This window comes from Mixophyes fleayi, chromosome 1, assembly GCF_038048845.1.
Source record: "Mixophyes fleayi isolate aMixFle1 chromosome 1, aMixFle1.hap1, whole genome shotgun sequence".
NCBI classification, from domain to species: domain Eukaryota; kingdom Metazoa; phylum Chordata; class Amphibia; order Anura; family Limnodynastidae; genus Mixophyes; species Mixophyes fleayi.
This window is the reverse complement of record NC_134402.1, coordinates 142,168,196-142,184,528: the sequence shown is the minus strand read 5'-3', so window position 1 is coordinate 142,184,528 and position 16,333 is coordinate 142,168,196. Positions and strand designations below refer to the sequence as shown.

At 39.3% G+C, this 16,333-nt stretch overlaps 1 protein-coding gene across 4 annotated transcripts in view; it reads left to right on the top strand.

Annotated features, from left to right (window-relative positions):
• Positions 1-16,333, top strand: part of NFKB1 (nuclear factor kappa B subunit 1) — a 98,217-nt gene that overhangs the window by 25,704 nt on the left and 56,180 nt on the right. For 2 of the 4 annotated variants that reach the window (XM_075201035.1, XM_075201043.1), the window contains exons 2-4: positions 2,480-2,519; positions 12,932-13,013; positions 15,825-15,865. In XM_075201035.1, the coding sequence (XP_075057136.1) occupies positions 2,487-2,519; positions 12,932-13,013; positions 15,825-15,865 (156 nt within the window). In that variant the 5' untranslated portion in view covers positions 2,480-2,486. Of the gene's footprint in view, positions 1-2,479; positions 2,520-9,564; positions 9,670-12,931; positions 13,014-15,824; positions 15,866-16,333 lie in introns of those variants that run through there. The other 2 variants (XM_075201053.1, XM_075201061.1) reach the window with 2 other exon arrangements.

Below are 16,333 nucleotides of genomic sequence, written 5' to 3'. Positions count from 1 at the left end.
GGACATTTTCTATGCTGTATTGTACTGTACAATGGTGCAGTACTGTGGTTGGCTGTTGGCTGTATACAAAGCCTGATTGGATTGGTCCCTGCTCCCTGTCTGCCCTCCCTGTCAGCAGAACGGGCCGGTCACGCCGAAAAGGCTGGCACCCCTGTATCGCTGCTGATGCTCGCGCAGCCACGCTGATGACCCGCCGCGGCCGCACTGGGTACCGCGCGATACTGGACCCGGTGTATAAGACGACCCCCCCACTTGGAGGCATGTTTTTCAGGGCAAAAAAGTAGTCTTATACGCCAGCAAATAGGGTATATATATATATATATATATATATATATATATATATATATATATATATATATATATATAATTTACATCTGTACAGATTGTGTTTCTGATACCAAAAGAGACAAACAGGATCAAAGTAACAAGGCAAAATGTTTTCTTTTCTCTCAGATGTAGTATAACTATGTGTTGGCTAGATATGTATGTTATTATGAACGTGCACCTCCCTGATAGCACAACAAATCTAACCTATCTATTTGCATGTGTGAGCTTTGGTATTAAAAAGATAGTCACAGATCTGATATCCCTCTACCTTCAGTGGTCTCTTCTATAGAGTTTGGCAAGCAGCCGAGATCCCTGTGATCTTTTTTTACATTGTTACAACGGGTTGGGTACAAAAGGCGACAATGAACATGTCGACTGTCAGAATGTCGACACAGTTAAAAGGTCAACATATTTCTTATGTTGACAGGGTTAAAGGTTAAATATGTCAACATTGCGAATGTCGATAGGGTTAAAATGTCGACATAATGCATGATTTATATTGTCGGCACTCCCCCACCCACAATATACATAACAAAAAAAAAATGCAACACAATGTTGAAAAATACAAATGTGTCACCCTCCACCCCAAACAGCTTAAGACGCAGGCACTACCACCGGCAGTATACAGTAAAAAACCAAAACAATAAAACTGAACATATGTTAAAAAAAAAATTAAAGGTCTAGATTCCCTAGGGTCAGCAAAAAAAAAAAAAAAGCAATGCCTGGGCATGCTGGGTCCTGTAGTGCACCATCAACAAAATGGTTTATTTTTACTGTTAATTCTATTTACTTTTATTATTACTCCGCACCCAGCGCCCAGGGGCGTGGGAAGAGCCCTAGTGCTTTCAGCATGGGACTGAGTACCACTAGTGGGGCTGTGAGCATTTTATTTTTGCAGAACCCATCTCCCAATGGAATCCAGCCTGGGACTGTTTTTTGTTGTTGTTTTTTTTTTACTTTGAGTTCTGTTTTTTCAAAAATTTTTACTGCGTCTTAAACTGTATGGACAGAAGGGGGAGGTCTTAAGCTGCTTGGGGGAGGGGGGGGCACGCATTTCTGTTTTTTAAGATTGTGCTGCCTTTTACCGGTGGGAGTGCCAACATTTTAACCCTGTCAATATAATGAACGCGTCTAAATTCTAACTTTAACTGTGTCAGCGTTACAGTGTCCGCAATCTGAATGTCGCATTTTCATTGTTGAGATTACATCTACTTCCAGTTATAACAAAGTTGCAGTTCTATGTAAAATAATTAGTCCTTAGAACTGCAGAGAGGCTAATACTTTTAAACAATTTGCCTTTAAAAATAAAATTGGAGTTCACATCTCCTTTAACTCTCTGATACAAACATTATTTATGGATTTCATAAATATGTTACTGCTATCAAATTGATATTACACTTCTACAGGATGTTGCTTGCTGCTTCTTTCATTAGTTTCCTTTATTTGAACATATGACCTATAGACCCCTTATCTGCTGGTTTTATGTACTTTAAGATAAAATATATATGACTGTTTTATGTAATGTATTTGTTTACAGTGTAAGGCTGGGTACACACTACAATGTTTTCAGCTGATTATTGGGTGAATCAAATGATAAACTACCATTCGGCCCGATATTGCATTAGTGTGTACGCTACAATGATGAACGATTATCGTTCCTAAGCACATCGTAATGTTTCATTTGACTTTTAAATCAAACTAAAAATGTCGTTCAACAATGGGACTATGTCGTTCCAATTCTGCAGTATGTATGCACTCACATCTGGCAGTGTTCATAGATCTCTATGGAGTGTGCAGAGTCACGATCCTTTCAGCCGATGGTTATGACAGATGAAGAGCACAGATCTGGGGCCTGATTCATTAAGGATCTTAAATGAAGAGGCATCTTATTTCAGTCTCCTGGACAAAACCATGCTACAATGCAAGGGGTGCAAACTAGATTTCTGTTTTGCACATAAGTTAAATACTGACTGTTTTTTCATGTAGCACACAAATACTTGATAGCTTATTTGTACACTGAAATTTAAAGTTGATATTTGTGTGCTACATGAAAAAACAGTCAGTGTTCTTTGTATCTGTGCTAGATCAATATAAAAATGTTTAAATAGGTCAAATATAATATGTGAATAAATGTTGACTATTTGTTTTGCAGGTGAAATATGGCCAAGCACTTGTTTGAAATGAATGACCCTGTAAGTATTATTTCTAATGTTTCCATTTTTTTTATTGTTAGCTGTATGTTGATATTGATTACACTACATTACTGCTTAGTGAGTTGATGAGGCTTAAGGATCATGTATAAAAGTGTGATAAGAGATGAAGTATTGTAAAATTGATAGTGCTAGACATGTATGATTAACACTAGCTAGGACAAGTGCTGACAGCAATCGTGTTCTCTTTTATTCTTGGGAGAAGTCTTTTTGAAAATGCTAGAGATGTTGTCAGTGCCACTACTGAGCTTATTTATATGAGTTATTATTGTTTTACTTTCTATTATTTCACTAATAACTGCAAGATCATAGTCAGTCTGTGAGTCATTCCAGTTTTTCTTGCTCATAGTGCTTGGGTTCTCCTCTAGTGCGCTTCTGCAACATCTTCCAGACAGCATCAGTGTGCATCAGGATGCCACATCATTATCTGCTAGTTCACCTAGCAGGGCACTAGTAACAGATTCCAAGTGCTGCTGGCTTGCATTACAACAGTGTTTGCATACATCTGTGACACTGCCTGATCTTTTTCTACCATCACATGTTAAGAAGCTACTATTCCAATCTGCTATTGAGACAATACTTGGCAATATGTATGACCCAGGTTGCTTCTTGGGCACCAGGACATTACATAAATCCTGTCTTTGTATAGTTTGAAAACAACATTGTACAATAATATATAAGAGATAAGTGAGCCACTAAGAGTTTTTGTTTTGTTTCTAAAATCATTTTTCTCTTTTGGTTTTACTTTTGGCAAAACCAGGCTATAGTTTGGTTTTGGTTTTAGATCTCTCCAAAAACTCATGAAATTCTCATTTATTTCCAATTATGTAATTGAGTTCCTCTTTGTGTCAACAGAATGTTGTGCATTATGCTTAGCTTTGTTGATGCAAGCAGTCTGCAGTGTATTACAGACACATATGGCCTGAATCAGAGTTGTATGCAAAATGGGAGTTACTTACTCTAAAAAAACAGTAAAAACAGCATGGAAAATGAGCATATTTCCACCCATATGCAGAGACATTCGCATCTTGAGATGTATCTGGCTCTGCATCAGCAGCTTATGTGCTTGGTTTACGAAAAGTCATCATCATCAGCATGTTCTTGCACCTGCCTTATAGCAAGTGCAAAACATACTAACAGGTATGTATGTGTGTTTCTGCACGTCTGCGTGATCCACATTTGCGCGAACATGTCTTTAGTGTAGTTCGGCCTGCATTTGCACGTCCCTTCCATCCCCCATCCCACCTCACCAGGCACAGGGAGCAACAAGAGACAGAAATACGCAAGTGTGCCTTGGAAAATTTGCGTGAATTCACTTTCATGACAAATGTCCCAGTATTCAGTATCACTCTGTATATGCAAGGGTCAATTTGATAGCAGCCAATTGACCTACCAGTATGTTATTGGAGTGTGGGAGGAAACCAGAGCACCAGGAGGAAACCCACGCAAACACAGGGAGAACATACAAACTCCATGCAGATAAGGCCATGGTCGGGAATTGAACTTATGATATAAGGTATTATATCTATTGGTCAGCACCCACAGTGATGTTCCCTGTTGGGGGATATATAAATATCTGCTTTTGGATATGTTTAAGCCCATTTGACTTGAGTAAGGGCACAGGACAAGGATGTTCACTCTCACCAGCACTCTTTGCCTTGGTGATTGAATTCCTTGTCGTTGTATTAGGTCTGACTCTGATATAGTGGGAGGGTATTGTACTGTATGCAGCTGATATGCTACTTTTCTTGGCTGATGCAAATAATTAAAAAGACTACTTAATATGGTGGAATGGTTTGGTTTCTTCTCCGGTATTAGAGTCAACTGGTCCAAATCCAATATTTTTCCAGTACGATAAGATATCCAACATACATTAAAGTGGACTTAGGGTTATGGGATACTAATAATATGTCCGATTTATGTTCCTCTTAATATATAACCACTTTTTAATTATCTTAAAATTCAAAAATATTTCTGGAATAAACTTCCCCTTTTCATGACAACCTCCTAATGGCGCACAGTAGTCCTCAAAATATATAAAAAAAAAAATATACACTATATGGACAAAATAATTTAGACGCGTGACCATTACACCAGCAGGGACTGTAATGACATTGTATTTAAATACATATATCTTAATATGGAGTTGGTCCCCGTTTTGCAGCGATAACAACTTCCACTGTTCTTGGAAGGCTTTCCACAAGATGTTGGAGTGTTTCTGTGGGAATTGCATGCAGCCGCTTGCCCATGGAAACCATTTCCATTAAGTTCCCGCCGCACAGTTTTTGTGCTTACATTAATGCCAGTGGAAGTTTGAAACTCTTCAGAACGTTGGCGACTTTTAGGCACCATGCGCCTTAGCAGTGATTTTACGTGGTTTTCTGCTTCGTGGCTGAGTTGCTGTTGTTTCTAAACACTTCCACTTTCTAGTATATAACTTACAGTTGACCGTGGAACAACCAGCAGGGATGAAATTTAACAAACTGTCTTATTGCAAAGGTGGCATGCTATTACGGTACCACATTTGAAGTCACTGAGCTCTTCAGAATGACCCATTTTGTATCACAAATGTTTGCAAATTGAGACTGCATGGCGAGGTGCTTGACTTTATACACCCCTGGCAACAGGTCTGATTGAAACACCTCAATTCAATAAATAACAGGTGTGGCCAAATAATTTTGCCCATATAGTGTATATAAATATAATGGTAGTACAAAAGGCAACTCCCGCAGCTATACAAGGGAAATGTGTGTTCTCCATTGGATTATAAAGATAAAAAGAAAAAAGTACAGTGTTGAGGTTTAACCGTCAGTGCTGTACTTTTTTAATACCAATTTTATTCAGTTTGACAATGTTGGCTCTTTAACTGGTGATGTTCCTCTTAAAAACATTCTTCGTAAATTACACTAACACAAAGCAATTTCTATACTCTATACCAGTGGTTCCCAAACTTTTGCAGTTCGCGGCACCCTTAGAGTCTCCATAATTTTTTCAAGGCACCCCTCCAAAATAATTACCGATCACTCCCGTTTTATAAGTAGTCAAAAAAATTGAATAAGTATTTAGGTCAGGACAGAAATACTTATTTAGTTGTATGCAAAAATAATACACATAAATCCAAGGGAAACGAATATATTTATATATTTTTTTTTCAATTCTATTTCTGTCAAAGAATAATTTACAGCTAACACACTCTGTGCCCCCTGCATCCACACACACTGTGCCCCCTGCATCCACACACTCTGTGCCCCCTGCATCCACACACTCTGTGCCCCCTGCATCCACACACTCTGTGCCCCCTGCATCCACACACTCTGTGCCCCCTGCATCCACACACTCTGTGCCCCCTGCATCCACACACTCTGTGCCCCCTGCATCCACACACTCTGTGCCCCCTGCATCCACACACACTGTGCCCCCTGCATCCACATACACTGTGTCTGCTGCATCCACACACTCTGTGCCCCCTGCATCCACACACTCTGTGCCCCCTGCATCCACACACTCTGTGCCCCCTGCATCCACACACTCTGTGCCCCCTGCATCCACACACTCTGTGCCCCCTGCATCCACACACTCTGTGCCCCCTGCATCCACACACTCTGTGCCCCCTGCATCCACACACACTGTGCCCCCTGCATCCACATACACTGTGTCTGCTGCATCCACACACAATGTGCCCCCTCTGCATCCGCGCTGTGCCCCCTCTGCATCTGCGCTGTGCCCCCTCTGCATCCGCGCTGTGCCCCCTCGCTGTGCCCCCTCTGCATCCGCGCTGTGCCCCCTCTGCATCCGTGTTCTGCCCCCTCGCTGTGCCCTCTCTGCAGCAGCGCTGTGCCCCCTCGCTGTGCCCTCTCTGCATCTGCGCTGTGCCCCCTCGCTGTGCCCTCTCTGCATCTGCGCTGTGCCCCCTCTGCATCCATGCTCTGCCCCCTCGCTGTGCCCCCTCTGCATCCGCGCTCTGCCCCCTAGCTGTGCCCCCTCCGTATCCCGCCGTGGACAGGAAGGAGAAAAAAAAACCAAAAGAAAAAAACTTACCAATTCTGCAGTGCCTGGAACCCAGCATCCTCTCTCCTGCCGCTTCTCAGTGAATGTGACGCCCGGCATTCTGAGAAGGGAGGAGGATGCTGGGTTCTGGGCACCGCCGGATTGGTAAGTAGTTTTTGTTTTTTTTCCTTCTTCTTCTTCCTGTCCACGGCACCCCTGTGACAGAGCCGCGGCGCACAGTTTGGGAACCTAGGCTATATACTGTATTCATTTTGCATTCCACAAATGATTGGCTTAATACTGTGAGGTTTAAATTGAAATAGGATTTTGGTCAAGTGGCTGTTGAGGGTCTTTTATTTTGCCAAGAACAGATTGTTTAAAAAGAAAACTGTGAGGTCCACACACAATGATGAGGCATATATGCGGTTGCTTCCTACTCTATATAGTAAGTAGGGAGCGTTAACATATTCATATGTTAGTCCGCCCCTTTCCGCCATCTTTCCGAGATGCACGATGGGGAGATACCTCTCAGTCTGCATGCACACTGAGGCATAATGTTAAGGGCAATATGGCATGTGATGCACAATGACTATAACTGCTTCTCGAAATGTTCACCTTTAACAGTTCCCTTTCCAAGGACCTATACGTTCCACTGTATAATTAACCTCAGAATGCAGGCATCCCACTCATAAAGTGAGAGGGGAGATTTTCAGCCTCTCCAGAGAGCAAGGTTCCAAAAGTATAGTACATATCTTAAGTTTCTGTGCAACTCTCTGGTCAATAAAATATCCTGCTGTCCACTAGAGCAGCGGTAGGAAAATGAACCATGTCAAAGGAAATTTCCACAGAGATCTGGAGAGTTGCTTTGGCGTAGGGAAAGCTCCCCATCTTTCCTTAAGCCCTGAAGTTTTCAGAATACTTTGCACATTCTAGTACCGAATGTCCCTCGCTGCCACAATAAAAGTCTTTTGTCTATTCAAATAGACAAACTCATAAGAGATTCCACAGTTTCTGGAACAGAAAATTGGACTAAGGTATCTTAAATGGTGTTGGTAAGATTTACTCTGAATTGGCTATGGAGAGCTGGGTCATTCCATCCGGAGTCCATGGACCACCTACGAAATACTGTGCAATATTCCTCTGCCAAATTACACCAGAATCACATGAAGATCTCACTGAAGAAAGCATCAACAGATGATAATGAAGGACTGTCAGCATCCAGTACAAAACCCAGGTCTGCGGGTCTTTTTGTAACAAATATATCACAATTCCAACACTGCTCCTCTGAGCCCAAAGTGATTGGCTGGAGTCTGAAGTATAGCTTGCATCTATTTCTGAAATTCCAAAATAATTTAATGTCATCAAAAAACCTGTCTGTCAAATTCAACTTGGCTCCTTCTCTGAAATAGTGGTGACTTGTGCAGTGTGAGCTGCAACTAATTATGCAAACACTCACGTAGATAAGTCTTGCGTGATAAGGCTTGCAGTTGACTGGCCAGAATCTGAGCAGGAGATGGTTGATGAACCTTCATGTGTCGGGTCCAAAATATTTTTGGACTAGTGATAATGTTAAGGGCGATATGGCATGTGATTCCCAACTACTAGAACCGCTTCACGAGATGTTCATCTGTAGCAGCTTCCTTTCCAAGGAACTATATATGTTCCACAGTACTCAGTTGCACCCAGGGCTTAAGTTTGAGTAGTAGTAGTTGTTGATCTCACTATTGCCCAGTGGAGTGGACAGAACATGGTATGAGATAGTGAGCAACCTAGATGATAACAGCAGAGTAGACTGAGAATCATACTGGCAAGGGTTAATGCAGAGTAATAGACAAGCCAAGGGTGAGAGCAAGTAGAGATAAATGCAGATCCATTTAACAAGCCAAGATCAGGAGCAGAAGAAGACATAGAATCCTTTAAACAGTCCAGAACAGATCAGGATACAAGGCAAAGTAGGTCAGGCAGGAACTATCACCAGCATTTGTATGGTAACAGGAAGGGTTTTTTGAAGCCGAACCAATAAGATTGCAGGATGATTAGCTACATTAGTGCAGCAAGTGATTGCACAGTTGACACTGCCAGACTGAGAGCTGAAGAAATGCTAGTTGTAATTTACATAGCAAACAGCTGAATTAGAGAGACGCTGGCTGCTTGGGAGGAGAGGATGCTACTATTGTTGTTAGGCAACTGGTCCAAAACATAGCGGCAGACATCCTGCACATACACGAGACTTGGTACAATACATTGCCGCTTAAGAAGGAGAGATGATGGTAACAGATCAGACATGCGGCAGGAACCACTGCATAACTAAACTCATCAGTGATTATCAAATTCCTAAACACATGTGAGTGCAATCCACTGTCACCGGACAGGGAAAAAACACTGGTAACCGATCTGTTACTTGGTGGTGATCCCAATACACTTGGTAAAACAGGGTGCCATCTGCTGTTGCCTGACAGATAAAAGATTCTGGCTACTGTTGCTAATGAGTTATAAAATAATGAGGAAACTGTCCAGGGAGAGAGAGAGTATAGTGTAGCCTGAGGCTCAGCCTGGGAGTCAAGTTGAGCAGTTAGTATACAGAGCTTACGAAATTATTACATACTCCTTTTTTTACTGTGTATGCACAATATGCCAAAACCGCATTTTGCCTTTCAGTTTTGGACTTATATCTGACTCTACACGAGCCCCTGTATGTTTAAAGTAAATCCTATAGTGATGGATAGCAAACGTGATTAATGCACTGTGTGTTTTAAGCAGTGTTATAGAGCAGTGTATTTAAAGTAAATCCCTCAGTGGATAAGAAAAATGATTGAATATTGCACTGTGTGTAGCAGCTTAGTAGTATATTTCCAACTAAGACCCCGTATCTGCCAATAGCAGTGGTAAATCAATGCATAGTGAGAATAATAAAAATATAGAGAACAGAATAACTGTTTATATATACATTTAATCTTGATAAGAATAATTAAATAGCACTCTGTATTAATAATAGAACAATGCAACTGTACACATCCCCATTTATCAATATAGAAAAATTAAATATGAAGAGAATAAAGGACATTTGACTACATTGGTATAATAATCTATTGAAAACTTCATCAAGAAAAATGAAAACAATATCTGCTGACAAAAGTTAAACAAAGTAAGTTTAATTTGAATAATAACATTTGATTTTGTGGATACATTTTGTGAGTTAAGCGAGACCATTAGAGGAATATGATTAAGAAATGTTGAATCCCATTTAATGTACTCCTGATTCATTTAACGGGTTCCTGAGAATATTTGCTTTAATGTCCTTAGTCTATCATTGATTTATTTATTTTTCAATCCAATGGTAATAGTTCTAGGTATAAATTGTTTTAAAAAGGATTAAAGTTGTTTTTTTTTAATTAATCATATTATTGGACTTGAGTGCCTCTGTTCTAAAATTCTGGTCTGTGTGTCAGTTTAATACACACACACATTCACCATTGGCCAGATTAACAGTTCTGTGGTCATTTTGGATTTTCACGTGTTGGACTAAACTATAAAGATTGGGTTAGTTGGCGGTTGGACTGATCATCAACTATGTAGCTGCTCCATACAGTTCTGTTATCAGTAGAGATGGGCGGGTCCGGTTCTCCGAGAACCGAACCCACCCGAACTTTGGGTATCCGAGTACCGAGCTGAGCATGTCCATTTCAATTTATATTGTACAGTATATAACGGCTGAATTTATTAGTATTTTATACAAGTGGAGGGGGGCCTAGAGACACAGAAACCAAACTGGCTTTCTCCATGTCAATTAATATTGTACAGTCTATAATGGCTGAATTTTTTGTTTTTTTAAAAAAGTGGAGGGGGGCCTATAGAGACAGAAAGCAAACTGTCTTTTTCCATTTCTTTAGATATTTAACTATAAGTGTAGGGTGTAATATACATCCAAAGACGATGGCTGCATTGCCAATATGCATAGATGGAGAGGAAGACAATCTGTTTTGTGTGTAGAATAAATGAAGGCCTACCAACGAAGAATTAAACAGTTTTTTTGGATGATTTATTACCTCAACAATTAGATTACTTATCTCTAAAACAGTTGGAGCACTAAATTGGGTTATTTTAGGCACAAAAACATGTATTTTCCAACAAAATAGCAAAACAAAACCAAACAAAACCAAAACCAAAACCAAAACACGCAATGGCGGTTTTGCAAAACCAAAACACGACGGTAATCCAGATCCAAAACCGAATCCAAAACCAAAACACGGGGGTCAGTGACCATCTCTAGTTATCAGCCAATTTGATTTATGACATTCTCTGAAACTGAGTCTATTCTTTGTGTGGATGGTAAAGTAAAATAAACCTTTATGTTAGAGTATTCATAATACAGTCACACATGTTATATGAGACATTTGATGTATCTTTCAGCATAATATAAATTTATGGGGTTTTCAATTAGTAGTGAAATCATGTGGTGTTTATATTTTTCTTTAATATATGCTAGTCCATATTTTTGAATTAGATATAAGACGAATTTCCTGTAGGTAACACATTAACATATCAGAAACAAAAAAGGTCACTATTAGATGGATACTTTCCAAAAAGAGTAGTGTTGTTTATTGTACTTGAATTTAAAGATACCTGGTTATCCCTGTGATCAGAGATAGATGTTGCTGCTGTATATTTATTATTTAGTATGTTATGCATTTTACATTTATCAAACAATCTAAACCAAAAAAACCTGATGTTACTCTGTCTCTCTGGGAGCCTATAATTTACTGTGCTCAGAATGCTAATAGATTGACTTGGCTTCTTAATCAAAGTTCAACCTGCTCTATGCTGTCTTCTTGGCTGGGTTCCTGTAAGGAAGTTATAAAATATGGAGGAGACTGTCCAGGGAGAGAGAGTATAGTGTAGCCTGGGGCTCAGTCCAGGAGCCAAGCTGAGCAGTTAGTAAACAGAGCTTACGAAATTACAGGTTCTTTCCTGGGCGGGGCAGTGAAACACAGTTTGATTCTTTTTTTCTTTTGATAAATATGCTTAGCGCTCAAGATACTTAATGTACAATACATAAAACAACAAATTGTCCATGTTGCAGTTCTGTCTTTATAATGCCCCAGATTGGTGCAACAAAGTTGACCTAAACAAAGTCAGCTCTGTCTAAACGATAAAACAAATAGCATGTTGGATATAAGTATTCAAGGACTAACATCATATTTTTCTGGTATATTTTTTAGATCAGTAATATGAAGGCTATGATATATATATTAATGCCCAAAAATGGTATTAATAGCACTTTATATAAAAATTCAGCCATCATATCTTAGACTTGAAATAAATTTTTCAGTATTTTAGCACAGACCAGAAATTCAAAAGCAAAGTAAATCCCATTATTTTTTTTTAATAGAAATCTCTGTGGAAGGCTATAAGAAGATTATTTATAAGTCTGGATTACCATGGCAACCACAGTCACATGGCACGTGACGCGTAGTGAGCAGAAAGACTTTAGAACACCCCTAGGAATCCTGTCTTCACAGTGATATCCTCCTGCTCATCCTATGCCATGACATGCTGTGAGCCTATGTCTGTGTAGCAAACTGACTGTGTCTCTGTCTGGCACACATTTATTTCTGCCAGCCAGAGAGATTTTGAAAAGAAGATAATGATTTGTAGGAAAATAGCTAAGAAAAATCAGATATTTGCTTAAAAAGTACTTAACTTGCGTTTTAAGTTCTGTAAATATGTATGCTTTTTTTTATTATTTATTTAACTCAAATCTAATAGCGAAAAGGAAACAAAAGCTAAAAATCTTTTATTGTTCTCAAGGCCTGGTTGGGTGTATGTGTATCTGGGTGTAAGTACACCTGGCATACAGCAGGTGCATATGTAACTGGTGTGCAGCTTGAGATGCCTCCAACTCATCATTTATGGAAATTTGCTACGTTTTCATGTGGCTTTTTAGAGCTTTTTTTTATGCAAATGCCTCCAACTCATTATCAGCTTATGCTGAGTGATTAATAAGATCATAATGTAAGACCTGAGTCCTGTGCGATGCTGTAGTAGACACAATGGACCTGCACGCCCAAATATTCCAAATAAATAATACAAAGAGAAAACCTTTACTCTGTATAGTTGGATTTTAAGCTCTGAATAACTCACATATAATATCAGAGCATGGGGAGAAGAACTGTTGGATAAGATGTGAAAGTGGTCAGCCTTGGTGTTACACCCCCTGAAACAAATATTTCCAAGTAATAAAAATTAATCTTTTAGCCTAGAGGCAGAATGGTGACACTTTTAAATCAAGTAATGCAGATTTGTACAGGTATTTTTTGTGGTAACTGCTATATTGAAAACCACTATCGATTAATGCTTAGTAGAATAGATACTTTAGTAAATAATGTATTCTCATTTGTCCTGTGCAGATGCTGGGCGCCTATTTTGCAACAGACCAAATTACTGTATATGACGAACAAATCACACCCCATGAGGCACCTATTCGAACAGGTAAACGAAATTGCTGCATTGTTAAATATACTTATTAGAGACCTATTTGTCAAAGTGCATTGAATTTCATCATTATTCTAATCAGGGGTGGGCTGGGCTGGGGGGCAGGGGGAGCCCCCAGATTCAATATTGCCTGATTATTACCGGCGGCTGCATCACATGACACGCGATGCGGCCCCCAGGCTGAAATCTGCTAGCCCGCGCCTAATTCTAATTTATTTAAAAGGCGCCACAAAGGGTCTTCGGAGCCATACAATAAGGGTTACAACAAACTACAAAATTACATATTGAACAAACAGCAATGAGTTAAATAGTAAGGGAGTACAACTACAGATTAAATAATTAGCAGACGGTAATGAGTTGCAGAGTAAAGGAGGAATGGGGACAAAGCGGGGAGCATATCAATTTGAAGCACGCCTGTGTTTGTGAGTGTGGCTGTGAGAAGCAGGGCTGTAGACGTTGTGGGTTTAGCCTTGGTGACCAGGCAGAAAGTGCTTAACAAGGGTGCGGAGGTGAATAGGAAAGTGTAGGCCGGAAAAACATGCGCACCAAGGGTCCTGCTAGTGACCGCTTACAATCTCGAAGTGAGGGGCAAGCTCAAATAGGGTGACACTGAGTGGGGAGTAAGTGGGGGAAAGGACAGGAGTGTGAGTTAGGAGGACGGCTGGTAGGCTTTAAAGAAGAGAAGCGTTTTTAGGGCACGTTTGAAGCCTTGGAGACTAGTGGATTGTCTGATTGTGTGTGGGTTCCAGAAGTAGGGAGCAGCATGGGGGAGTCCATATTATCTGTCGCTACATGTTGCTGCACAAGCAACAGTTTTTAATTTGTCTTTTATTTCTACTGTCATCCATGTGGCATCTAGGACAAGTCTCCAAATTAAGTAAACTGGTCCAAATAATCTCAAAGGATAAGATATATTATGTGGATACATTTTATCTGAATATAGAAAGAATTGTAATTTTGGGGACCTATTCCAAATTATCCTTTTTCTTCTTTGTCTGATGGCCTTCAAACTCTTTTTTTCCAATATCTATGACTAGGAGGACATTTGGAGTCCGAAAGGTAATGCAGTTGAGACATAATCTACGTACAGGGAAATACTTGCCTAAGTTGGAGAATAATGAAAAAGGGTAAAAAAAAAAGCACAATTAAATTGTAAACAGAAGGAATGTTTCAGCAGTATATATCAAACAGCATATGATAGCATATGATATATTTACAGTTATTCAGGAATTAATTCACAAAGGAGAAGTGGGAGTGCAAATGGGAAAAGATGACTTAAATGATAAGACCCTAGACCGACAATCACAGACAGACTTTAGGGATCTAGAGAACACAAACAGTGGGGCTTATGCTCTTATGGACTAGTTAAACCATGGTTCCAATGAACTGGCTGTGATAGCCCCTAAGAATACCTGTCAATTGGTGGCTTTATTATAACATAATCTGACCAGCTGGCTGGCTAAAAAGCTTAAATTAGTTATCCCCTCTCCATTCTTGGGGCAACATAAGATGATTTATAAGCCCATCAAGACCTTTACTAAGAGTTGCAGGGCCTGAGTCATTAAGGCAAGCAAAGGAGTAAATGTTCCCTGGGACAAACCATGTTACAATGTAAGGGGTGCAAATCAGTTTATTATTTTGTACATAAGTTAAATACTGGCTGTTTTTTCATCTAGCACACAAATACTTGCTAGCTTTATTATTACATTGAAATATAAAGTTGATCTAGGACATGCCCTACCCAAACTATAAATCTGCCTCACATTTTAAATTTACCTCCCCCTCCAATACAACATGGTTTTGCCCAGGTGCAAATGTTACTCCTTTTTTATGCTTTACTCTCCTTAATGACTCAGGCCCGCAATGTGCAACTCTTTTTGGGTTGAAAATGGAATAATTTCTTGGGGATGGTTGCATTGAAGAAACTACAGAAGGTCTGTAGAAACTGCATCTCTAAAGGTGTTTAAATGACTTACTAAAGCAGACGGCATCATAATAAAAAAAAACGACTGTCATGCAGTGCAGATGTTCTAGTTAAAAGATAATATCATTTATGTGTACATTTTTATGGTGGATATTTCTATCCACACATGTCCCATAAACTTACTAAAGACACAGACGTGCACCTTTTCATTTGACATACGCGGTATCATCTGCATAAAGGCTTTATTCTAAGCTACCATTTTACAGTTCTATTATATAAGATCATCACCACATTCACACTGAACAGAGTTCAGTTGCTATGTCAAACAAGGCAAAGAATAGTCCTGACCAATCCTCTTGGAGGGGATCTTGTGGTTTGTATTTTGACCTCCGCTTTGGTTTACCTATACAAAATGTGTAGCCATTAAAAATAAATTGGTCCAAACCTGAACTTGCTTATCACATGTCACAGAAACACCCACATCACAAAGTGAAATGATTTGGCTGAAAGATACATTGTGACCATACATTGACCTCATGTTTACATTTAAAATTTGCAGGAGCAGATTTCACGGTTATGTACCCCTTCCCATTGATGCAGATCTCCATGATTGTGCTCCCAGGGTCACCTGTATAAGATAAATAAATTATTAAAGAAATAAGTAATTACCAGCACTTAAAGTGATCATGTTATTAATGCTGACTGGCAAACTCAACTTGTCCCTGCTTTTCTGCCACCCTAGAAATGGGCCTATATGGTCTTTCCACAAATTTGAGCTTGAATTAGTGTAACTTTGCAGTAGATTAATGTGGGTAGTCATGCCAGAGAAGAACCTTGTTAATCATTGATCCTGTGGAATAATTTTTTTCTATTTTTCTTTATAGTAGATGGACCATATCTTGAGATTAAAGAGCAACCTAAACAGGTAACGGAATGACTGTCAATGTATCTTTTTAGTCTTTGTTTTTACTCTACTTTAGTTTTTATTTTTGTACCAGTTATATGTCATAAATGAAATCATTTAGCTTTTAAATAAGAAAAGCAGTATAACTTCAACTTGAAATAGTTGGGGTTATATGTACAGTTGGACATTAAAGTGTTGTTTACAATTTAAATAATAAAAATATTCAACTGGTAAAGGATCATTTCAGTTAATTGAATTTCCTGTTAAATGTTTTAACTTTAGAGTTAAACAAACAAAATCATACATTACATCTACAATAGTACAAGATTGTGTCTTCATACAGGCATAGGCAACTATGCAGATTTGGTTGCAAAATGAGAGATACTCTAAACAAAAGCACAGAAAAATAAGGTATTTCCGCCTATATGCAGAGTCCTATATATCTGGAAATGTGTCCGCCTCTGCATCGGCCACATATGCTCCTGGTTT